This window comes from Chiloscyllium plagiosum, unplaced genomic scaffold (genome assembly GCF_037043375.1).
Source record: "Chiloscyllium plagiosum isolate Xiang-an unplaced genomic scaffold, Cpla_swu_hap1 HiC_scaffold_2, whole genome shotgun sequence".
Taxonomy (NCBI): domain Eukaryota; kingdom Metazoa; phylum Chordata; class Chondrichthyes; order Orectolobiformes; family Hemiscylliidae; genus Chiloscyllium; species Chiloscyllium plagiosum.
In genome coordinates this window covers 149,280,416-149,306,636 of record NW_028270140.1, presented here as the reverse complement: position 1 = coordinate 149,306,636, position 26,221 = coordinate 149,280,416, and the positions used below count along the sequence as shown (strand labels likewise).

At 41.5% G+C, this 26,221-nt stretch overlaps 2 protein-coding genes across 5 annotated transcripts in view; one reads left to right on the top strand and one right to left on the bottom strand.

Moving 5' to 3' along the window:
- Positions 1 to 23,068, bottom strand: part of zfyve28 (zinc finger, FYVE domain containing 28) — a 225,231-nt gene extending 202,163 nt beyond the window's left edge. For both annotated transcript variants that reach the window (XM_043704078.2, XM_087974545.1), the window contains exon 1: positions 22,903 to 23,068. In XM_043704078.2, the coding sequence (XP_043560013.2) occupies positions 22,903 to 22,938 (36 nt within the window). In that variant the 5' untranslated portion in view covers positions 22,939 to 23,068. The remainder of the gene's footprint in view (positions 1 to 22,902) is intronic.
- Positions 23,069 to 23,709: 641 nt separating this feature from the next.
- cfap99 (cilia and flagella associated protein 99) overlaps positions 23,710 to 26,221 on the top strand; it is a 145,641-nt gene continuing 143,129 nt past the window's right edge. Inside the window, exon 1 of one of the 3 annotated variants that reach the window (XM_043704124.2) lies at positions 23,710 to 23,825. The gene's annotated coding sequence lies outside the window, so the exon portion shown is untranslated. Of the gene's footprint in view, positions 23,935 to 26,221 lie in introns of all 3 variants that reach the window. The other 2 variants (XM_043704129.2, XM_043704116.2) reach the window with 2 other exon arrangements.

Genomic DNA, 26,221 nt, shown 5'->3' with positions numbered 1-26,221 from the left:
TTGTTAGCCCTAATTCCTTGTTTGAGTTCAATCCTATATTTTTTTTCTTCAAGGGCTCTGTCTTCTGTTTCCTGAATCTTACATTTGCATTCTTTTTCCTTTTTCACCAAGTTCTCAATTTCTCTTGTCATCCAAGAATCCTGAATCTTGCCATTTTTATCCTTGATTTTCATAGAAACAGGCTGGTCTTCCACTCTAATCAACTGGCCTTTAAACAACTCCCAGCTGCCAAATGTGGATTTGCCCTCAAACAGCCACCCTTAATCTACATTTCCCAGTTTCTGCCTAACATGTGATTGTCAACCTGGCCCTTATTTAGTACTTTCACCTGAAGACTGCTCTTATTCTTATCCATAAGTAATTTAAAACTTATTGAATTATGGTCGCTATTTCCGAAATGCTCGTCCAATGAAACTTCAAACACATGGCTGGGCTCATTCCATCATTCCAGTTCTAGTACGACCACTTCCCAACTATTAATATATTGTTTCAAAAAAAATCATCCTGGACACATGTAACAAATTGACCCCCACCTAAGCCCCTGGCACAGAGTCCCAGTCAAAATAGGGAAAAGTTAAAATCACCCATAACTGTTTGTTTTGTTATTTTTCCATAATCTGTTTCTCCATCACCCACTGCTTGGGAGGCCTGTCTTTCCTCAGTACAGCTGTGATCTTCTCCCTTATCAGTAATGCAACTCCCATACCTCATTCACATCCCTCTATATTATGCCTGTAATATCTAAATCCTAGAACGTTAAGTTGCCAGTCTTGTCCCTCTTTCAGTCATATCTCTAATAGCTACAACATCACAGTTATAGGTATTAATCCAAGCTCTAAGTTCATCTGCCTTACCTGTCATACTCCTCACACAAAGAAATACATCTCAGACTACCAGTTCCAGTGACAGACAGTAACCTCTTCCTTTGTTTATCCTCTGACCTCAGTTTCAGATTCATCCTCAGTCCATTTACTTGCTGACCTGCTGTTGTTTTCTATCCTCTTACAACACAAGTTTATATCCTCCCTGCCAGGAAATTGGTGCCCCTCCACTTTAGTGCAACCAGCTCATCTTGCCCAAGTCCCACCTGCCCTCGAAGACATCTCAATGATCTACATACCTGGAGCCTTTCCTCTTGCATCAGCTCTTTAGCCACAGTTTTAGAATGTGCAATTATTGTATTCCTAGCCCCAACAGCACATGGCACAGGAAGTAACCCCAAGATTACAAACCTAGAGGTTTACTTTTCAACTTCATCAACTCCTTTCCACCTATTTCATTAGTACCAATTTAGACCAGTGTCCGCTCACCCTCCCCCTCAAGATATCCTGTGCCTGATCAAAGACATCCTTGAGGAGAAAGTGAGGTCTGCAGATGCTGGAGATCAGAGATGGAAATGTGTTGCTGGAAAAGCACAGCAGGTCAGGCAGCATCTAGGGAACAGGAGAATCGACGTTTTGGGCATTAGCCCTTCTTCCCAAAGACATCCTTGAGCCTGGGACCAAGGAGGGAACATATTTGAGTCATGTTCATTGCCTCAAACTCCTGTCTGTGCCTTTGACTGTAGAGTACCCCATCACTACTGTATGCCTACCCAGTCCTGAAGGGAATTGTTCACTACCTTCCATGCTTACACATCTTTTAGTGCTTACCCAACTCTTCTCTGTTGCTATCGCTCTGACCGGTGGAGTGACCAGCTTGCTAAATGTCTTATCATGACATTCCCAGCCATATGGATGCTGTGTATGATGAGTCCTTCCACAGCTTCAGGGGCTCCATACAGCTAAACAGGAGCTGCAGCTGAACACACTTCCAGGAAATGTCCCCAATTTCCCACCTATTGCCGGAGCTGCATTCCATGGGGCTGAGTTCACATGCCATTTCAAATCTTTTTAATTAAAATCAACCTTACCTACAGACAATAACCCAGGAACTGAAAAAAAACTTTACCCGCTAATCACCAAACTCTAGTCTCTCACTCCTGCTCTCCATTTCTAGCAGACCACAACTACGAAAAAAGTATGTATTGCCCTCTGTCTCTCCAGAGATTTACTCATTCAGCCTGCAAACTTGGTTTTGGAGCAGCCAAACTCATCACCTTTTGAGCCATGACATCACAGCCAGAGCTCTTCCCTCGATTCAGCTCCACTTACACCCTGACTGACCCCACTCCTCAGGTATTTATCATGTTGCCATGACCGTTGCTCACCCCCAGGTTTGTCCTCCTTTGCTCTCTTACAGATACTGTTACTACTCAGACTGATATTTTTCATGAATTGGGATTTGGGAGTCCTCATGAACGAGTCACAGAAAACTAGCATCCAAGTTCAGCAGGCAATTTGGAAGGCAAATGCAATATTGGTCTTTGTTTTAATGCTCCATATCCTTTGAAAACAGAGTGATCTGGCTGAAGTTAGACAATTCAGTAGTCAGCACAGTTGGAATAACTTGAACAGTTTTCAGTCCATATCTAAAGATATTCCTGCATTACAGGCGGTCCAGAGCAGGTTCACCAAGTTGATCTTACGTATGAATGGATTCTTTTTTGAGGAGAGGTCGAAGAGGCTGGGCCTGTCCTAGAATCATACTGTGCAGAAGAGGTCCCGAGGTCCACTGAGTCTGCACCAATATATAAGCAACACCTGACCTTCAACCTAAACCCATTTACCAGCACGTGGCCCATAGTCTTTAATGTCATGATGTGACCGCAATTTCCCTTCGCAAGTGGTTGAAGATGCCCTCCAACGCATCTCATCCACATCCTGCACCTCCACCCTCAAACCCCACCTCCTTCCAATCACAACAAGGACAGAAACCCCCCACCCCCCGGTCCTCACCTTTCACCCTACCACGTCATCCGCCGACATTTCTGCCACCTACAAAACGGACCCCATCATCAGGGATACATTTCCCTCCTTACCACTATCCGCTTTCCGCAAAGACCGTTCCCTCCGTGAATACCTGGTCAGGTCCATGCCACCCCCCCCCCCCCTCCCCCAACAACCCACCCTCCCCTCCTGGCACCTTCCCCCGCTACTGCAGGAATTGCAAAACCTGTGTCCACACCTCCCCCCAAGGCCCCAAAGGAGCCTTCCGCATCCATCAAACTTGCACCTGCACTTTCACCAATGTCACTTATCGTATCCATTGCTCCCGATGCAGCCTCCTTTACATTGGAGAGACTGGACACCTTCTCGCAGAGTGCTTTAGGGAACATCTCTGGGACACCCGCACCAATCAATCCCACCGCCCTGTGGCCGAACCTTTCAACTTCCCCTCCCACTCTGCCAAGGACACGCAGGACCTGGGCCTCTTCCACCGCCACTCCCTCACCACCCGGCACCTGGAGGAAGAACACCTCATCTTCCTCCTCGGGACCCTTCAACCCCAGGGCATCAATGTTGACTTGGCCAGTTTCATTGCCCCTCCCGCCACCTTATCCCAGTTCCAACCTGCCAGCTCTGCACCATCCTCATGACCTGTCCTACCTGCAAATCCTCCTTCCCACCTATCCGCTCCACCCTCCTCTTCAACCTATCACCTTCAACTCCACCTCCATCCACCTATTGTACTCTTAGCTGCCTTCTCCCCAGCCCCAACCCCCTCCCATTTATCTCTCCACACCAGAGGCTTCCGACCTCATTCCTGATGAAACGCCGATTTTCCTCGGATGCTGCCTGACCTGCTGTGCTTTTCCAGCGACACTCCAATCTTGACTCTGATCTCCAGCATCTGCATTCCTCATTTTCGCCTATGACGTGCCAAGTGCTCACCCAAGTACTTTTTAATGGACATGAGTCTTCACCACCGCCCCCCCTCCCCGACCCCCCCCATCCAGGTAAAACATTCCAGACTGTTACCACCTCTGAGTAAAAGTCTTACCTCACCATATGATTGACCCTTCAACTAGGGAGAACAGCTGCTCCTTATCCACTCTGTACACACCCCTCAATCTTGTAACGTCAAATCAGATTGCCCCTGTCTTTGGTGCTGTAAGGAAAACAACCCAACCTTATTCAGCAAATCCTATTTTCCATCCCGGGCAGCATCGTACGGAATCTCCCCTCCAACGCAATCACATCCTTCCTATAATTGTTGCTATCAGAACCGCACACAGTACTCTAGCTCTAGTCTCAAAGTGCTATACAACTCCAACATGACTTCCTGCTTTTGTAATCTATGCTTAAATTGATAAAGGCAAGTGTCCCATATGCCTTTTTCACCACTACTAACATGCTCTTCCACTTTCAGAGACCTGTGTTCCCTTTGTTTCAAGTATCACACTGTTCTTTGAGTACTTTTTTGGCAAGTTATCCCTTCCAAACTCTATGACATCACACTTTTCAGGGTTAAATCCATCTGCCACTTGTCACTCATTTGCCCATCCTCTTTATATCTACTTGTAGCCCAAAACACACAACCTCACCATTAACCACTCAACCCATCTTGGTGTCATCCACACTTACTAATCCAAACCCCAAAAGAATCATCCATGTGACAACTAATCGGGGACCCAGCACAGATTCCTGTGCTATGTAACTGGACACTGGCTTCCAATCACTAAAGCAGCCTTCTATCTTCACCCTCTGTCTCCTCCAACTCAGTCAATTTTGAATCCACTTGATCAAATTGCCCTGTATCCCATGTACATTTGCCTTCTTGATAAGTCTCCTATGGGCACTTGTCAAAGGTTTGCTGAAATCCATATAAACAACATCAACTGCATTACCCTCAACTACACACCTGGTCAAAAAACTCAAGTTTGTTAGGCATGACTTCCCTCTGATTAAGCCATTCTGACTATTGCTGATCAAGCCTTGCTTCTCCAAATAGGGATAGATGCTCTCTTTCAAAACTTTCTTCAATAAATTTCCCTACAACTGACAAGACTCACTGGTCATTGTACTCACTGGAATGTACAAGACTGAAATCCTTGTAGTTAGTTTTGATTCACTCAACAAACTGTAGTCTGGTAAAGTTGCACATTATTGTTTTATACAACTGTTAATTTAGAATGTACAAGGGGGAACAAGACAGCGTGGACGCAGAAAGGTTGCTGCTTCTTTTAGGAGAACCTAGGACCAGAAGACAGACAGACAGTTTATCAGAAAGGGAATCAAGGGTTATGGGGAAAAGGCAATGAAGTGAAGGTGAGCATTATCAGATTAGCCATGATCTCATTAAGATAGCAGAGGCAACTTGACAGGCTGAATGGCCTATTTCTGCTATGCTGTATGGTCTCAAGATACAAAATGACAGAATAATCAGACTGCCATACAAAATCTACTTTCCTTTAAAACAAAAGAAACTGCTTCATGTGCAGCTTTCAGAATGCATTTATAACAACAAATCATTCTTACTCATCATGAGTGACTTCTACTATTTCCCTCTTGTTGATCACAAGAAAATTACATATTTAGGCTCAATGAGTAACGTGGTAGAATGCTTTAATACCAGTTATACCCTACCTTTGAGAAGAATTTGGACAACTTGCATTGATGTGTCCAAATACTCACACTATCAACATTAACATTTAAAGGCCTTAAGGGTAGCCTTTTTGTACAAACCAATACCTTCTCTTCCCCAGTCCTCAAAAGGTAAATTGTACACAATTCAAGTCACAAACGTCATTTGAGAGGAAAAGACTCACTTCCTAACATTTTTGCAGGTGCAACTATTCACATTCCATCAGTTAAACCACTGATATTTCTGTGTTAAGCTATTAAATTGCTTAGTAATGTAGGAAGTGAAATGTTAAGGCTTGATCGTAATCTTGATTCAGTTAGCTGATCAGGGGACCAGGCTGTGTTGAGACTACATATTTGGAGGAAAAAAAACTAGCACGAAAATTAACATTTAATGCCTTTTTAAAATAGCAATCTTCATTTGGATAGCACTACCCCATTTCTAATTTGAAAGCACATATCTTCACACAGCTGGCAAAATCAAAATTCACTTGGTTACATGGAGATTATTTTCTCTAAAATTAAAAAGGACAAAGCAGTTTTGCACCACAGCATTATACCAAATCCAGACGTTTAATTAAAAACAGAAAATTAAAGCTGGATTCCCCTCACATGGCCAATACACTCGTCTTTAAAACCACAACGCAAAATAGCTGTGCTATCAGAGATCGTGCCTTGGACATGTCAAATTTCTAAACCATCATACAGGAACTTGTAGGGCTCAATATGCAGCACCAAGTGTCTCAAAACATTTTCTTGGCTCAAAACATCCAACGCGTATAAAATGGATCATTAATTCACTGTAATAGAGAAATAATTGATTATTTTAAATTTTAAGGCTGCCTTAATCAGTGCTGCTGAGTCAATCAAATTTAAGATTTCCAACCTGAAAATAGGACAGGCCCAATGAGATCAGCCAATACAATGATGTATACAATACTAAGTTACTGTACACCTCATTAACCGAAGAAATTTCACGATTTGCGCTTAACATATCATTTTCAGGCTTAAATGCCAAATTGCAACTGTACACAGGGCTGCCATCATGCCAAATTCTAGTCCATTGCGACCCAACAATATTTGCACAGCACACTTACTTACATGCTGCAAAACATCATCTCGCCTGAACTTCAGTATTCCCAAACCAAGTTTAATTTAAAGAAATTCACAGGTCAGGCACACAGCTTTTACAGCAATATCAACCAATTATGCAACAATACAGATTAATAGGATGAAATCCAGTTGTATGCACGCATCTGGCAGACATACAAGAAGCTGGAAAGTAACTAGGTACAAATGAATAATAGTTCCCAAAAAAATTATGTTGGTACAACAAAATTCTAAATTAACAGTTGTATAAAACAATAATGTGCAACTTTACCAGACTACAGTTTGTTGAGTGAATCAAAACTAACTACAAGGATTTCAGTGTTGCGATTTCAAGTCCAGTAGATAAATGACATCACAGCATAAAGCAGGTGTGCTCTCTACAAGCAAGCCTTGTTGCAGCAGATGTAGAGGATCATTACAGAAAGCTGGCTTAACAAGCTGTACAAAGTAAGTAACAATTCACAAGAGAAAAAAGTTTCAAATGCAGCTGATTGGAATGATTAAACCATCAAATCCTGAGATGGGCCTCCTATAAGGTGGTGTAAAATGAACAAAAATATGACTAGAATCACATGCAGCCAAACCCTGGATATAATGAGCAACATTCTTTAAGTCTCTAAAAGGTATGTTGTTAAATGCAGTTTGTCAGGTGTTATTCCATTCACTATCAGATGTTTTTCTTCCATTGTGATACCACTGCATTGCACTTTATTGGAATCATAGCTTCTTTGAACAATGCAAGTGGTATTACGTAATAATTTACGTCAGATGAGTAGCAGAGTTAAAACAATTGAGCCCCACTGTGTTCTGGTGACAGGCAGAGAGGCCACAATCACTGAATGCAAATATTTTAATCTATCATGATAATAAAAATAAAATTGGACAAAAAGATATATTGTTGAGTTCTCAAACAAATTTGGCATAGGTAACAATTCAGATAATTTAGATCATCTGATAATAATGAAACACAGACTTTTGGGCATTTCTTTCTGTCTTAAATAAAAGGGGTGTAAAATTAGTATGAATGCTTATAGCAGACTAATTGACATGTCTGCTAAGTAATATTGTTGTTATGAAGATGTTGGTGAACTATACCTTTTAAGAGAGTTAAAAGCTAGCAGTGACAACACCTAGTGTTCTCAATAAGACACAATGTAACATGTGCTCCAGCTACTGGAATAGCTGGTTGCCTGGAAACAACAAAAAGAGATTCGGTTTAAATTGTACCCCCCCAAAAAATACTAAATTCCAAATAAGTTTGAACTGAGCATATTGATAAGTTAATGACGCAATCCGATGCTCTGGGATTTAAGACCAGGGAAAGATTGAACAGTTGGGAGGAAAACTGCCAATAGATTACTCGAAAAATAGAACTTTTGTTGATCACTAACCGGTGAAGCAGAAATCCCAAGGAAGAAGAAAAAGATGACACAGGAGGACCCAAATAGAAGAACCAAAAGCTGCCTGGCTTTGAGATAAGAAGTTTTGTTTTGTAAACCTTAATTGGGAGTTTTATTGAACTAGTATTATGGAAGGGAGGGTTAAAGATTGGTTAGAGTAAGGACTTGTGAATAGTTGTTAGTTAATTATTTCTTAAAGTATGACAGAGAACAAAGTTGTTAATTTTTACTTTAAATAGTTCTTGGCGACTTGAATTTTTATAGATTACTGCATGAGATAAATCTTGTGTTGCTGGTTTTAAATTAGGCAGGAAGGTTTACCCTGTGTCATAACAATCTAGAGGATTAAATATTAAAGAAGGAGAAAACCAGCAAGCAATATAGAAAGGTAATAGAGCTTCTTTAAATAGACAAAAAGGAAAAAAAAGGAGACTTAAAGTGAACATTTATCACCTAGAAAACGCAGTTGGACAAACAGAACATGGCAGAGAATGAATAACTACTTTATAGTCTTTATTAACAACGTTCCAAAAATACTAAATAATCAAGGGGCAAAAGTGAGTAGGAAATAAATGACAACCTGTAAGTACTGGGGGTAATAATTATTAATATATTAACATACGTTATTGACTTAGATGAGGAAAGTGAATGTCAAATTTGCAGATTACAAAAAAGTGAGGAGACAAGTAGTGAGGGTGACACAGAGTCCACAGAAGGAGAAACACAGATTGAGTGAGCTGTTGAAAACTTGGCAGGTGTAATATATGGTTGGACCAAATGAGTTTGTACATTTTGGATGGAAGAATAGAGAGCTGAATATTATCTAAATAGAGATAGACTGTAGAAGGCTACACAGAAGGATCTGGGAGTCCTAACGCATGATCACAAAGCTACCATTATAAGTACACACTGCCACAGAAAGCTGTTGAGATGAAATCATGTAATGTTTGAGCAGGACTAATATATTGTTATCAATGCTAAAAGAGTCAAAGGGCACGGAGAGAAAGGAGGAACAAAGGTTGAGTTGTATGATCAGCCATGATCATGTTAAATGATGGCGTAGGCTCAAGAAATTGAATGATCTTCTCCTGATCCTATTTCCTCCCTTCCATATTAAACATGAAATGTTAGAATGTTGGCCTTTATTTCAAAGGAAATGTAGTATAACATTAGCAGAGTCTTGCCTTACATTGTTTCAGCATCAGTTGGACCACATCTGGTTCAGTTACGACATGGGGTAAACCCCTCTGCTAATTTAAACCTGACACACAGAAGCTAACCTCACGCTTTCATCTGTTAAATTTCAGAGGCAAAGAACTACCCCAGAGGTCACTATTTAAAGTAAAAATTAACAATTTTATTCTTGAAGTCCAACCGAAAATATAAAAACCAACAATTACTTCTGACTCCTTTCTCTTAAACCTACCTTTTGCCTCCCACTCCACAATTATGGTCTAATTTAAAAAAAAACACAAATCAAGATTTACAAAGTTCAAATTTTAAGATCAGCCAGTTGTCGAATCTTCTCTTTCTCTGTAGATTTTCCGGTCATCTTTTCTTCAGTATTTTGCTTCACAGGTCCTTCATATGACCAGGTACCTTTCAGAGAGCTATTCGACTCGCAGTCTATACTTGTTGGCTTTCTTGGCAGTTCTTCCCCTAACTGTTCAAAATATTTGGATTTTATACCCCAAAAAACTTTGGATCATTTCCTTAGTATTTTGATGACATCAAACCAAATTCAAATTTGGTTGGAGTTAGGTATCTGGGGCATAATGTAAACCGATTGGCTGAATTTGAATTTGTTTTTGTTCCAAGGCAATGCAACACCAACTAAGTGTTACATTTCTACCTTGTTCAGGACACTGTTTTCAGTCAGCCCTTGCTCGCTTCCTCTCTCCCAAAGTTACAGTACACCTCTACACTTTCATAACACCACTTATCAAAAGGGAAGACGAGATTAGATTCCCTACAGTGTGCAAACAGGCCATTCGGCCCAATAAGTCCACACCAACCCTCTGAATAGTAACCCATCCAGATCCATTCCCCTCTAACGCACCTAACACTATGGGCAATTTAGAATGGCTAATTCACCTGACCTGCACATCTTTGGACTGTGGGAGAAAACCGGAGCACCCAGAGGAAACCCACGCAGAAATGGGGACATTGTGCAAACTCCACACAGACAGACAGTCGCCCAAGGCTGGAATCAAATGTGGGTCCCTGGTGCTGTGAGGCAGCAGTGCTAACCACTGAGCCATCGTGCCACCCAATACTGCACCTGGTATTCCCAGGCAATGTATTGACATTGGAGGCAGTCCAGAGGAGGTGCATTAGCCTGACGGTCAATATGCAGCAAAGGTTGAGTAGGCTGGGCCTGTACTCAATTTAGAAGAATGTCAGCCAAACTTATGCAAAAAAGTAGAGTCCAGGATCAGTGGTCATAATCTTAGGGTAAAGAGTCACCCATTTAAGATAGACATGGAAGGAAATTGTGGAATTTTCATTTCAAACCACAAAAGCTGTCAAGACTAGATTGTTCATTTTATTCAAGGCTGCGCGCACAGATTCTAAATCGGTCAGGGAATAAAAGGGTTATGGAGAAAAGGCAGATAGTGAGTTTAGGATCAGACTGGATAGGCCAAATGGCCTACTTCTTTATCCATGTCTTATGGTCCTATCAAATAAATTAACACTCAGGACAGCACAGTGTAACCACCCAATTTATCACCCCTACTATATGTATCCTAAATACAATATCCAAAATTCAGTTGCAGCATTAAATAATTAGGGGAAAAAAGGAACAATTTTCCACAACAGAAGTCAGTAAGCATACCCCTTTTGCTCCAAAAATTCTCTCATATCAGAAAGCTGCAATACAACAGGATTTGGAGGTACTTATGCACAAAACACAGCAAGCTAGCAGCAGGTAATCAGGAAAGTTATTAGAATGTTGGAGTACACAAAAGGGAAGTACTTCTCAACTGTACAAGGTGCTGGTAAGACCACACCTGGAATAATGTAAGCAGCTTTGGTTCACCTTGTTTAAAGGGGAAATGTTATTTCATTGGAGGCACTTTGCAGAAGATCCCTGGTATGAGGGATTGTCTTATGAGCAAAGGTTAAACAGGTTGGGACTGTACTCACTAGAGTTCAGGAAAATGAGTGGCAATCTCATTAAGACATAAGATTCTTTCAGGGCTTGATGGGTAAATGCTGAGAGGATGCTTCCCCTCATGGGAGAGTCGAACACCAGACAACACATTGTCAGAATAAAGTGGAACAATTTAAAAGTTGACATGTCTTATCCACCACAGTGTTGCTATTTTTCTGGTACCTTACTTCAGTCAATACACATGCACTAGAAATGTAGTTTCAGAATCAGAATGGTGCAAAAGCATGCCATAAAGCCAATGCATCTCCACCAGCTCCACATACAAAGTGTAAATTATTAATATCAGGAAAAAGGAAAGGGTCCTAACTGACCCCTGGGAAACCTCACTACAAAATAAAATTTTCCCAGCCCAAATATTAAAAAAACGATTTATCACGATCCAACCAATTTCGCATCTACATTTATTGTTTTAAAAAAAGTCATTCTGGGGATGTACTGATGCCAGTATTTATTGCCCACTAATTGCCTTGGAAAAAGCAGCAACAAGCAGCCTTTTTGAACCACTGCAATCCATTTGATGGAGATAGATGCACAATGCTGTTAAGGGTGAAAGGAATTACAGGATTTTGACCTGACAACACAGTGAAATATTTCTTAGTCAGTAGTTTGAAGGAGAACTTGCAGGTGCTAGCGTTCCTTTGTATCTACGATCCTAGACCTTCTAGCAAGAACAGTGATAGGTTTGGAAGGTGCTAAGGAGCTTTGGGGAATTTCTGCACAGAGCACAATTTTGGTCCAATGCTGGTTTCAGAAGTGAATCTGATGCCAATCAAGCAGTTATCCTGGATGCTGTCAAGTTGGAGTGTTCTTGAACTTGCATTCATTCAGCCAAGTAGAAAGTAGGCCAATCATAACTCCTGACTTCAGGTGAGCAGGCTTTGGGAGTCAGTTGTTGGATTCCTAGCCTCTGACCTGCTCTTGAGGCCACAGTATTTATATGGCCAATCCAGTTCAGTTTCTTGTCAATACAGCAAGTGTTTTATTAACTGGAACTTATTTGGCAATTGATCAAATATGCCAGTTCATCAAGAGGTCCACATAATATAAAAACACACTAAGTAATAGCAAATGTAATGCAGGGGATATGCACATCACTATTATACTTTATTTACTGCATAATTCATTAAAATAATAATGCAACTTGGCCTTTAATTAAACTTGTCAGACATCCTTCTCACTTGCACCCTCAATCGATTATTCGGACATCGCAGAAATCGCGATAATATAGTTAACTTCCAGGATTTTAAAATATATAATTGTTTTTTGCTGATTTATCAATAGTGCCAGTTAAAACAAAAGTTTCTTGTCATTTTCTGAGGATGTCAACAGCAGTCAGTATAGCAATGATAATGTCTCAGGTTAGACCATAGAACATTACAGCGCAGTGCAGACGCTTCAGCCCTTGATGGTTCCACAGGTCAGTGCAACAATCTGAAGCCCATCTAACCTACACTATCCCTTTCTCATCCACATGCCTATCCAATGATCATTTAAATGCCCTTCAAGTTGGTCAATCTACTACAGTTGCAGGCAGTGCATTCCACGTACCTACTACTGAGTAAAGAACCTATATCTATCACCCCACAATTTAAAGCTATGCCCCCTCATGTTAGCCAGAGGAAAAAGGCTCTCTCTGTCCACCCTACCTAACACATTGATTATCTTCTATGTATCAATTAAGTAGCCTATCAACCTCCTAACGAAAACAGCCTCAAGTCCCTCAGCCTTTCCTCGTAAGACGTTCCCTCCATACCAGGCCATATCCTAGTAAATCTCCTCTGAATCCTTTACAAAGCTTCCACATCTTTCCTATAATGCAGTGACCAGAACTGTACGCAATACTCCAAATGTGGCCGCACCAGAGTTTTGTACAGCCACAGTATGATCTCATGGTTCAGAAACTCAATCCCTTTAAAAACAAAAAACACCCTATGCCTTTTGAACAACCCTATCAACCTGTGTGGCAACTATCAAGGATCAATGTACCTGAACATAGATCTCTCTGCTCATTTACATTACTGAGAATCTTACCACGAGCCCAGTATATTGCATTCCTGTTCCTCCTTCCAAAGGGATCACCTCACTTTTCCAGATTAAACTCCATTTGCCACCTCTCAGCCCAGCTCTGCAGCTTATTATGTCGTGCTGCAACCTACAACATCCTTCATCACTATCCACAACTTGACTGACCTTAGTGTTGTCCGCAAATTTATTAACCCATCCTTCTATGCTCTCATCCAAGTAATTTATGAAAATGACAAACAGTGGACCCAAAACAGATCCTTGCAGTACCCCACTAGGAACTGAACTTAGGGATGAACATTTCCCATCAACCACCATACTTTATCTTCTTTCAGCTCGCCAATTTCTGCTCCAAATCGCTAAATCACCCTTAATCCCATGTTCAGTATTTTGTCCAATAGCCGTCCATGGGTAACCTCAAACGCCTCACTGAAATCCATATATACCATACCAACTGCTTTACCCTCATCCACCTGTTTGGTCATCTTCTCAAAGAACTCAATAAGGTTGGTGAGGCATGACCTATCCCTCACAAGAGCGTGTTGACTATCTCTTATAACTCTTTTCAATACTTTAACCTCAACCGAAGTAAGGCTCACTGGTCTATAATTTCTAGGATTGTCTCTATTCCCCTTCTTGAACAGGGGAACAAAATTTGCTATCTTCCAGTTTTCTGGCACTATTCCTGTAAACAAAGAGCAAAGCCAAAGGCCTGGCAATCTCCTCTCTGGTTTCCCAAGAGAATCCTAGGATAAATCCCATCTGGCCCATGGGATTTAGAAATTTGTAAAGTGTAAAAATAGATAACACCTTCTCCCTATGCATCTAACTAGTAGCCTGTATCTCAGCATTTTCCTCGACCACATTGTCAGTATTCACACTAGAAAAAAAAAACAAGTAGTATTTCCCCTATCTCCTGACTCCATGCACAACTTCCCACTACTTTACTTGATTGGCCCTCATCTTACTCTAGTCATTTTTTTCTTCCTGATAGACCTATAAAAAGCCTTGGGGTTTTCCTTGATCCTATCCGCCAACGACTTCTCATGTCGCCTCCTGGCTCTTCTTAGCTCTCTCTTTAGGTCTTTCCAGGCTAACTTGTAACTCTCAAGCGTCCTAACTGAACCATCACATCTCATCCTAACATAAGGCTTCCTCTTCTTGAAGGAGAGTCAACTTCCATAGTAAACTGCGGCTCCCGCACTCGACAACTTCTTCCTTGCCTGACCGGTACAGATTTATCAAGGATCCACAGTACCTGGTCCTTTAATAAGCTCCACATTCCAACCTTGCCCACCCCCTACAGTTTCCTTCCCCGTCCTATGCATCCTAAATCTTGCCTAATCGCATGGTAATGGCCTTTCCCTCCAACTATAACTTTTGCCCTGTGGTATATCCCTATCCCTTTCCATTACTAAAGTAAACATAAATGAATTATGGTCATGACAACCAAAAAGTGTTGTACCTCCAAATCTAACACCTGGCCGGGTTCATTACCCAGCACCAAATCTAATGTGACCCTGCCCCTTGTTGGCCTGTCTACATACTGTTTCAGGAAACCCTCCTACACACACACGACACAAAAACTGACCCACCTAAGTACTTGAACTATAGTATTCCTAGTCAATATTTGGAAGGTTCAAGTCCCCCATAAAAACTACCCTGTCACTCTTGCTCCTATCGAGGATCATCTTTGCTATCCTATCCTCTACATCTCTGGAACGATTTGGAGGCCTCTAGAAAACTCCCAACAGTGTAATCTCTCCTTTCTTGTTTCTAATCTCAGCCCATACTACCTCAGTAGATCAGTCCTCAAATGTCCTTTCTGCAACTGTAATACCGTCCTTGACTAACACCACCCCCGCTTACCATTTTCTCTGTTCCCACTAAAACATCTAAATCTTTGAACTTGCAACAACCATTCCTATCCCTACTCTATCCATGTCTCTGAAATGGGCACAACATTAAAACCCCAGGTACCAACGCATGCTGCAATTTCACCCACCTTATTGCTGATGTTTCTAGCATTGAAGTAGACACACTTCAAACTAACTTCTTGTTGGCTGTTAAAGGATACCAATTAGATTCCATCTTTTTGGAGATAGTCAATGCTAAACACTTGCCAGGCACAAATGTTACTTGCCACTCAAGTCAGCCCATTTCAAGAGGGCTATAATACAAGAGTTGAGATGCTCGACTGAAGTTGTGCTCACATGAGGGGGGATCCATAGGTAGTTTACATGAATAATCACACAGATGAAGGGCTTATCATATGACAGCCTCAGAATGAAGGACGACCCTTCAGAGCTGAGATGAATTTCTTGGTACAGAAAACTACAACGGCTAAGTCATTGAGTCTAGTTAAGACAGAGATAGATAAATTCCTGATTAGTAAGGGGATCAGAGGTTACAGGGAGAAGGCAGAAGAATGGGGTTGAGAAACATGTCAGGCATGATCAAACATAGAGCAGACTCAATGGGCTGAATAGCATAATTCTATTCCTAGATTATGGTTGAGATCTTGCCGCATTTAACATGAACTGCTTCACTTTCTGAGCAATCACAAATAGTCAAAACAGCAAATATCCCACCTCTGACCTTATCATGACGGAAGAAAAATTATTGATTAAGCAGCTAAAGATGATTAGGCCTAAAATAACTGAGCAACTCTACAGAAATGGCCAGGAATTGAGACGACTGCCCTCCAGCAACAACAAGTATCTTCCTTAAGGTTAAGTATGTTCTTTTGTTCCATGAGCTCTAAGTTCGCTCACTTTTGTGTGCAACACTATCAAACATACTTTCAAAGTCCAATTAACCATTTCAACCGCATCATCCCCACCAACCCTCTTAACGACAATACTTCATAAACTAAACAGGACAGTAGAGAAACTTCTCCTGTGATGGCCATGAGAATTAAACAACAATTCATACTGTTGCAATTAGAAATGAATAACTTGAAAAGAAAATGACAACAGATATCAGCTAACAAGTTTTGCCTTTTAATGAGTTATTTATTTGTTGCAAGTTCATGCAACAAATGTTATTTCCATATTGCTTGATGGTGCTGATAAAAAAGCAAAATGTTACCACCAAAGAGTTTTTATTCCCACTTAATTTGAAGTATAACAGAACAACATATCACATTTTCAGCTCATTAAGTGCAACCCTTTCATGTAACATAGGCAGGAAAGATAAAATGCTTTCATGTTAAAGCAGTGCATGACAAGGTCAAATTTTCAAAAATATGCCTCCCAAGAGAGAAAAAAAAAATAAGCTTGTTCAGTCTATCAAGCCATATGGATTTAAAAGCAAAGTTTTTTTTGGAAAATGCCGGTGTCTTTCACCACATTATGCGCTAGGTATCTTATCTGGAATGGAGAACACAATAGCTCAAAATAACTAAGATGAGAACAGGACATTTGAACACTAACATTTTGATAGATTCCAAGATTTCCACTGTGCCACTTAAGGAAATTGAAACAAAATGTAAAATGCAACATTTTATAATATCATCTCAAATACTGCAAAACTGTATCTAAAGGCATTCACAGGAGATTTACAAGTACTAATTGTTCCACTGAAGGGAACATTAACAAGCTATTTAAAGGGCTGTCACGCGTTGAGAATCCCCAGACATATTGTTACCATTGCTAAAGTTTTCATACAATTTCTGGCCACAGGCTCTAATGTAGAGCAAGCAACAGTGACATTTGTGTTTTTATTGCATACTATTTGCAAATGAAATTACTTATGTCATGGGGACAAAACACAAACTTTGCAATAAACTTACGACTTAGGATTTAGAACTTTAGAATCCCTACAGGGTGGAAACAGGCCCTTCGGCCCAACAAGTCCACAATGACTCTCCGAAGAGCAACCCACCCAGACCCATTCCCCTACCCTATTATCTTACGTTTACCCCAATTACTGCACCTAACCTACACATCCCTGAACACTATGGGCAATTTAGTTTGGCCAATTCACCTTACCTGCACATCTTTGGACACATTTTCTAATCAGTGACAATCGTGAGTTCCATTGCAGATTATTAAACAGGCATTTGATAATCCTTTCCTAACTTCACAAATGGTGCTTGACATTTTCTCACCATTTTTGCCAAAACTGCTCAAGTTCCAAGGTCAGTTCCTCGAAAAGATGAGCACTTCCCCTTGAACCACTGCAATCCATGCAAAGCAGGTACACCTGTTATTCAGTGCTTTTTTTTGAGGGAGAAGGGATGTGGAGTTTGCAGGTGTTTGACTCTGACAGTAAAAAGAGAGGGATATACTTGCAAATCAATGCATGGCTTGGAGAAATTGCAGGCGATGGTGCTCTCATACATTCTTATCCTGGTTGGTAGAGATCACAGGTTTAGGAGGCGCTATCGATGGAGGCTTACTGAGTTGCATGTTGGAGCCTGAAGTGGAGAGACTGAATGACACCTTGTCTGTCATGTTCGACAATCAAATAATCTGCTTTGTCCCTAACCCCACAAAAATTTCATTATTAATTTAGTGGTTAGCACTGTTGCCTCACAGCACCAGGATCCCAGGTTCGATTCCAGCCTCAGGCGTGGAGTTTGCACATTCTCCCTGTGTCTGTGTGGGTTTCCTCCAGGTGCTCTGATTTCCTCACACAGTCCAAAGATGTGCAGATCAAGTGAATTGGCCATGCTAAATTGCCCATAGTGTTAGGTGCATTAGTCAGAGGGAAATGGGTCTGGGTGGGTTACTCTTCGGAGGGTCAGTCTGGACTGGTTGGGCCGGTTTCCTCACTGCAGGAAATCTAATGTAATCTAATCTTAATGGAGCTTCGATGATCCAAGGCAAGTGGAGAATATTCCATCATGTTGTGATGTGCACCTTATAGATAATGGCAGGCTTTGAGTAGTTAGGTGGCGCATTACTTGAAATCAAGTTTCTACCCTGAATCTGCCTTTGCAGTCAGTTCACGGCTGACCCAATTCTGATCAACGGTAGCTCCCAGAATGTTGATCGTGGGAGGTTCAAGGATGATAATGCCACTAAATGAGAAAGAGAGTTAAGATTCTCTCTTATTGGGGATGTCACTGCATGGCATGAGAGATATTGATAGTACTTTTTATTTTTCAGCCCAAGTTTCAACATCCTGCTGTAGATTGCTTGAGTATTTGAGGACTCAGGCATGGTACCAATACTGTGCCATCATTAGTGAACATACACACTTCTGACCTCATGGAGAGATGATCATCGTTGAAACAGCTGAAAGTGATTCAGCTGAGGATACTACAAAGAATTCTTAGAATGATGGGTCTGGGTCTTAAAAGAACTCTCTTGTGGCATTGTGATAACATCCCTACTCCTGAACCAAGAGACCCTGATTCATGTCCCACCTGCTCCAAAAGGATTGTAATTACATCCCCAAACAGGTTGATTAGCAAAATAGGTTAGATGATAGAGCTCCAGCACCACAAGCTATATCCCTTCGTCCTAGGTAGGACTTCAAATGGAAATTCCCCCAATTCCTATCATCTTGTTTTATATCAAATATCACAGCACTTGTACAGATGCATCACACAGGTCTCAACATAGCTCTTCTGACAACACTAAAATTGCCATCCCTAGTTGGCCTACTCAGCCACTTCAGGAAGCAGTTACAAGTCAACTGCCTAGGTGCCAGACCACAGTCAGAGCGCAAATCACGTTTAAGATGACAGGTTTCCTTCATTAGAAGTTCAGTAAATGGTTGGTATTTTACAATAATCCAACAACCTTCCAGTCTTTTTTGCAGGTCCCCATTTATTTTCAAATCCAATTCAAATTCTCAAACTGGGACTTCAATCCACAAATTCTGGATTATCAGTGGAGGGTCAGTCACTCAGGTGACAAGGTATAAATTTGCTTTTTTAAAAACACTTTAAATAAAAGCAAATTACTGCAGATGTTGAAAGTCTGAAACAAACAGAAAATACTGAAGAAACTCAGCATGTCTGGCAACATTTGTGGAGAGAGAAAAAGTTTACACTGCAAGACCAGTAAGATTCTTCTGCGGAACTGTTTTCAGAAGGTTATTTGAGGGATAAACAAGAATGAGCAAGGTTACTTGGAGAACCCCTTTGAAATTTCTTGTGTGTAATGTCAAAGACTCTGACAATGCGTAAACTCACTTGAGAAATCTAAGCACGACAAACTCATTTTGGCTGGAACCTGCTGAATAATAGGAACATTGATATTAACTTTGATATTTTCTAATCAACCTGTTCAGAGATGTCATGACACACCTCTGAAACAGGTGGGACTTGAACCTGGGCCTCCTGGCTCTGTGGTGAGGGACCTGTATGAAGAGGTACAATTCATTCAGAACACCCAGACAAAGTATAGAAAAGGAATCGAAGAAAGCAATGTCATTGATCTCAATGCCAAGGACAGATTCCTCCTCCTGGAAATACCTACTAAATATGCAGTCGAAGATGAGGCACTCAGATTGAGCTTATCAGCCACACAAGAACCCATAAGCAGTGACAGAATTTTCCAAGTGGACAATCAAATCCGTTAGCAAGCAATTGCAGTGATCCAACTATGTTGAAGAGGATATCCAGTACAAATCTGAACTTTATCAAATGTACCCATGACCTACAAAATTACAGTTAAATTAATTTGTGTAGTCTCTCCTTTTAAGACAACTGCACCAAAAGTAGTAAAGACTAGGCAACTCATTTTACTTAATTAACAGTAAACCACGAAAAGCAAGCAATCCAAATTTGCATAACAGCTGCACAAGTGGTAAGTGATTTTCTTTTGAGGACAAGATTATAACCAGTGATAAACCTTCAACAAATCTGTCAAAGAAAAATGTCATGTATCTATCTGCATAATTCTTTCAACACTTCATGAGACACGAGCTACTACAAAACACAGCATATGAAAACTACAATAAGAAAATAAAATTTTTAAATCACTTAAAACAAATTATTCAAACCTTATATTGCAAAATAGTTCGAGTATAAACCTTAAATCTAAGGCATTAATCAACTCAAAAAATTCATCTAATGGCTGTAAATTCAGCCAATTTCACTAAAAATGATATGAAATGAGAAGTAAGTGAAAATACAAATATTAAAAATAATTTATCTTAAAACTGTTTACTAAGCAGTACCTGTTTATTTGGAGAAATAAGTCAAATAAGTGATAGCTTGACTGTAAACACTTCAATTTCTAAAACTTTTTTTTAAGTAAGGCATTCCACAAGGCTCCTCATGTGAGAATGGTGAGATCTCATGGAACACAGGGAGAACGAGCCATTTGGACACGGAATTGGTTCAAAGATAGAAAACAGAGAGTGGTAGTGGAGGGTTGCTTTTCAGACTGGAAGCCTGTGACCAGTGGTGTGCCACAAGGATATGTGCTGGGTCCACTGCTTCGTCATTTATATCAATGATTTGGATGTGAACATAGGAGGTACAGTTAGTAAGTTTGCAGATGACACCAAAATTGGAGGTATAGTAGACAGCGAAGAAGGTAAAAACAATGACTGCAGATGCTGGAAACCAGATTCTGGATTAGTGGTGCTGGAAGAGCACAGCAATTCGGGCAGCATCCCGGGCTTTTGCCCGAAACATCGATTTTGCCTGTCCTTGGATGCTGCCCGAATTGCTGTGCTCTTCCAGCACCACTAATCCTAGACAGCGAAGAAGAAGGTTACCTCAGATTACAACAGGATCTTGAACAGATGGGCCAATGGGCTGAGCAGTGGCAGATGGAGTTAGATTTAGATAAACGTGAGGTGCTGCATTTTGGGAAAGCAAATCTTAGCAGGATTTATACACTTAATGGTAAGGTCCTAGGGAGTGTTGCTGAACAAAGAGACCTTGGAGTGCAGGTTCATAGCTCCTTGAAAGTGGAGTCACAGGTAGATAGGATAGTGAAGGCAGCATTTGGTATGTTCTCCTTTATTGAACAGAGAATTGAGTATAGGAGTTGGGAGGTCATGTACAGTTGTACAGGACATCAGTTAGGCCAATATTTTGGAATACTGCATGCAATTCTAGTCTCCTTCCTATTGGAAGGATGTTGTGAAACGATTTACAAGAATGTTGCCAGGGTTGGAAGGTTTGAGCTACAGGGTGAGGCTGAATAGTCTGGGGCTGTTTTGCCTGCAGTGTCGGAGGCTAAAGTTTATAAAATCATGAGGGGCATGGATAGGGTAAATAAACATGGTATTTTCCCTGGGGTGGGCTAGTCCAGAACTAGAGGGCATAGGTTTAGGTGAGAAGGAAAAAGATATGAAAGGGACCCAAGGTGGAACGTTTTCATGCAGAAGGTGGTGCATGTATGGAATGAGCTGCAAGAGGAAGTGGAGGAGGCTGGTACAATTACAGCATTTAAAAAACATCTGAGAGTATATGAATAGGAAGGGTTTAGAGGGATATGGGCCAAGTGCTGCAAATGGGACTAGATTAGGTAAGGATAATTGATCAGAATGGACAAGTTGGACCAAAGAATCTGTTTCCATGTTATACATCTCTATGACTCCATGATTCTAAAACTGTATTGTGTTAACCCTCAGTAAGAACTGACATATCAAAAGGCAGTGGCAAAATCACCGCCGTGGAAATGAACACCGCAGCTTTAAACAGAGAGCATTCCCACATCTACCAAATGAAGGTTGACCAGTCAGAACAAAGATCTAGCTTACAGCATAGGAAATAGAACTGAAAAACAAACATGACTTTGCTAATGATATAAAAAAGTTTAAATCAAGCAAATTAAACTCGCGTTTAATTTTTTAAAAACATCGGCAATTCTACAATAGTTAATATGTGCATATCCTCTTTCTTTGAAAGGCAGATTTTTAAAAAGTCAACTATATTTGTATTGAGCAAGGGAGTTGATTTTCCTAGTTACTGTTTTAACATACTTTCACAATCAGAACCACAAACACTGAACTGACAAGTGGGATGCCATTAGATAATGCGGTCATTCACACAGTGAGTGCCAGAAATTTCTCTCAACTAGTACCAAAAATCTTCGAAGACGTCAATATATTTTGAACGTGGTTATCAAAACTAGAAAAAAAAACCTCTCATTTAAGTTACTTGTTTCAAGTCAAAACGTGTCAAAATGTCTCAAAGTTCAAGCGCAATGACTGCCACTAAATAGGAAATACCAAAAATCATTCGGCAACCCAGACACAGCAATGCAATTCAACCCGTTCTAACCGATTCCCTCTGTTCCACGAATGCCCGCGATTTATGAAGCTACGTCGATGCTTTGTGCACTACAGTTAAAAGTTGAAGAAATTCTAAAATAGCATTTTATGCATACAGTAAGCAGTGGTCTGGCTTCCTTCGCAACACAATGCTTTAAAAACAAAATCACACTACAATAATCCAAAAGACCAACTGCTCATTCAAAAGCGGAGGAGAAAGAGATTCAGGATCAGCAAACAAAATTTCACCAATACGCCTTCTCGCTGCTAGCATAGACTTCAACGGAAAAAGACGAACACAGTGCTATTCCATTTTAAAGGAACAGAATCATAGCCTTTTATGCTCCATATCCTAGTGCTGCTGCATTCGTTTCGTTTCTCAATGTAAAAATCTAGGCGCTTGAATTTGCTTCCAGCAGTTGGTGCTCCAAGTTGCAAAATTAAGAAGTACTTTAAAACAAAAACTAGATCTTTAACCCGCAGCAACATTTTGGACGCTGGCGATCGACAAGAGAAAGGCATCATTCAGCCTGGAGCTCACCTTGGGCTTGTAGAGCCACTTTCGGAATCTGTGCATGTTGCCGGCTGCAATCGCTGGAGGTCCCAGTCCACACGCGCGCGCGCTCCCGGGGGGGGGTGGGGGGTGTCAAGTTCACGCGCGCGTGCGCCCCGGGGGCGGAGGAGGGGGTGGCACCAGCCCACACACGCGCGCAAGCTCCCCCAGGAGTCGGGAGTAGAGCCCAGTTTTGTCAACAACCAACCCCCCCCACAGCTCCAGGCCCCCTCTGAAAGCAAGACCACGACCGCTTCCGCTCCCGGACGGCGGGCACTATCTGCTATCGCCAACCGTCACGCTGACATTCGAGTCACGACTTCTTCTGTCTCCTTCCTCCCAGGGAGGAGGGGGTGAGGAGGAGGTAGCATCGCCACGAACCACAGCACCATCCCACAGTGCACCGCCCGTACCGGATGTGGCTCTCAGACCACCAATTATCCCGCCTCCCCAGAGTGATTGGCACTTAGATTAACCAATCGGAGTGCGGCCCCGACAAGAACCTGGACAGCCGACCCGCTAACCAAAGACCGCGCTGGAAAGTATTTTTCCACAGAAATCGGGACATCGGATGCAAATTCATTCGGCTTTTATATCTTTTACTTTCTTTGTGTAAACTGGACCAATAAAACCAGCCAGTGCCTTTCGTGCAGCTTGTCAGGTTTATCTGGTCTGATCTCCCGGCGGACCGACGCCGTTGCCTGGAGACCTCCACAAACAACCGCTGAGGGCGTTGCGCCGTCCCCAGCGCAATGGCCGATGGGGGTTGTAGTCATTTCACTTGCGGTGCCCATTCACAGAGGCAATGAACGCGCGACTCGTGTACTACAACCCCCATAGTGCCCCGTGAGGCGCGAGGTGGGGGGAAAACCTCTCTCCGAGAGCGGTCGGACCTGTTTGTGACCGTTGAAGTAAGCGCAACGTTTTTATCTTCTCATTGAATCGGACTCGATCACTCGTTACTATCAGACTTCTTCCCATTCGGAGTTATCCGTTTCAAAATGTGGCGTATTTGAGCGAGTGAGTGTTGACAGTTCAGTGCCAAGCTAAATGCTCGGGTTCAGGAGTTACCAAGGGGCTGAGTGCTTGGGATTTCAGAGTTCAGCTTCTGGTTTAAGGCAACATTATTTGTGCTGTTTGTTTTGCTAAATATTAGGGTCTTGTCGTTAGGGCTATTGGGAGTTTTGATTGAACTCTTTCACGAGGTGTGGGTGATTCTGTCCAGGAGAAAGTGAGGACTGCAGATGCTGGAGATCAGAGCTGAAAATGTGTTGCTGCGCTTTTCCAACAACACATTTTCAGCTCTGATTCTGTCTAGGCCGACGATTATTGTCCATCTCTGATTTCCTTGGACGGGAGTGTGGTAAGCTGAACACAGAAAGTGCTAGAAAAATTCAGCAAACTTAGCAGCATCTGTGGAGAGAGAAAAACGATCCATGTGCTATTAATATACCTACAGTGATCTGGGAGGGAACGAGTTCCAGTTTCGGTCGGGAATTAATAAAAGGGTTATGGGTCACATTATCGACCGCTATCTCCATCGCGCCTCTTAATGTAACGTCCCAAAGCAAAGTTAGATGGCGGGAGGGTAAGTGATTTCGGTTGGATGTGTTTTAGGGGTTCGTGGTGTCGGATAAATTAACAGTTCAGGTTCGAGTTCATAGAATCCCTCCAGTCTGGAAACAGGCCCAACAAGTTGACACCGACCCTCCGAAGATTATCTCACCCAGACCCATGATTCGACATTTCCCCTGACTTATGCACCTTGCCTCGATGTCCCTGAACACTATAGGGCAATTTAGCTTTGGTCCATCCACCGAACTTGCACATTTATAGACTGTGAGTGGAAACCGGAGCACCTGGAGAAAAATCAACGTAGACACGGGAAGAATGTGCAAACTCCACAGTCGCCTGAGGTTGGAATCGAACCCGGGTCCATGGTGCTGTGAACCACTGACTCACCATCCCACTCTTAGGGTTAGGATCACGGGAATAAAAGAGTAGGAACAGGACATTCAGTCATTAAGCCTGTTCCGCTATTCAGGACGATCATGCTTGATTATCCACCGTATCCCCATATCCCTGTAAGTCACTTATATTTTAAAATCTGGCAGTCTTTACTTTAGACATGCAGTCATTAGAAATTATTAACAGAAGGAGGACTTTCAACACTTTGATCACATTCCACCATTCAAAATGAATCATTTATTTTACAGTCCTTCAGCCCACTGTGCCTGCGCCAGTTATTAGGCATCCATCTATTCAAAAGATCTGATCATGGATTCATGGGTGCTATGTTTTTGTTTCAAATTCTATATTTCTAGTTGCTCCCAAATACCTTTTCTTCCTTTGCATACAAAATCTATCTATCTCTGCCTTAAAAATATTCAAGGACTCCCACCTCCACCACTTCGTGAGGTTCCATCACCCTCTGACTGGGATAACTCTTATTTTGAAATTTATTCCCTGGTTCTAGACATCCCAGCCTGGGGACACATCCTACCTACATCCATCCTGTCTATCTCTTTAAGTATTTTGTAGGTTCAATGATCTCATATTCTTTGAAATTCTAGAAAATACAGGCACCATTTCCCACATCTCTTTTCATACAGTTCTGGTGTAAGGCCATAAGACATAGGAGCAGAAATAGGCCATTAACCCCATCGTGTCTGTCTGGCCATTCAGTGAGATCTTGGCTGATCTGACAATCGTCAATACCACTTGATTGTGTTTTCCTCGTGACTCTTGATTCCCTTCCTGATGAAAAATCTGTGTATCAAAGCCATTCAGGACATCACTTTTTCAGTGGCAATAATTTCCTCCCAAAGATAAGGGAACCAAAAGTGCACACAGAACTCCAGTGCAGTCTAACCATGGTTCTGAAGCAAATATTGACTATTACAATACTCAAATCTTCTTGCAAAAAAGGCTGACATCATCAGAGTCCACTATCCACGCCTCTTTGAACAATCTGAGGTGAAGAATATTGGATCCCATATAACAATTTTGAACTTAGGATGCTGAGGTTTGGTTTTGGGTAAAGATTGAATTTGGGTTAGAAGTTAGCCTTGAGACTATGGTTAGAATGTTTGCATTCAAAGTTGGTGGTTATTGTGACTGGTTAGAAACTATTATTGCCATGCCATTGTGAGGAGGAGAAAGGTTAATTTATATTTGCCATTTAAATACCTCACCAATTTATAAAACTAGAAATCAGACATTGGTCCATATTGACCACTCCATTTGAAGTATTTGAATGCTGGTTTAAATTGTTCTAGCTGGAAGATCAAATATATCTGTAATGATG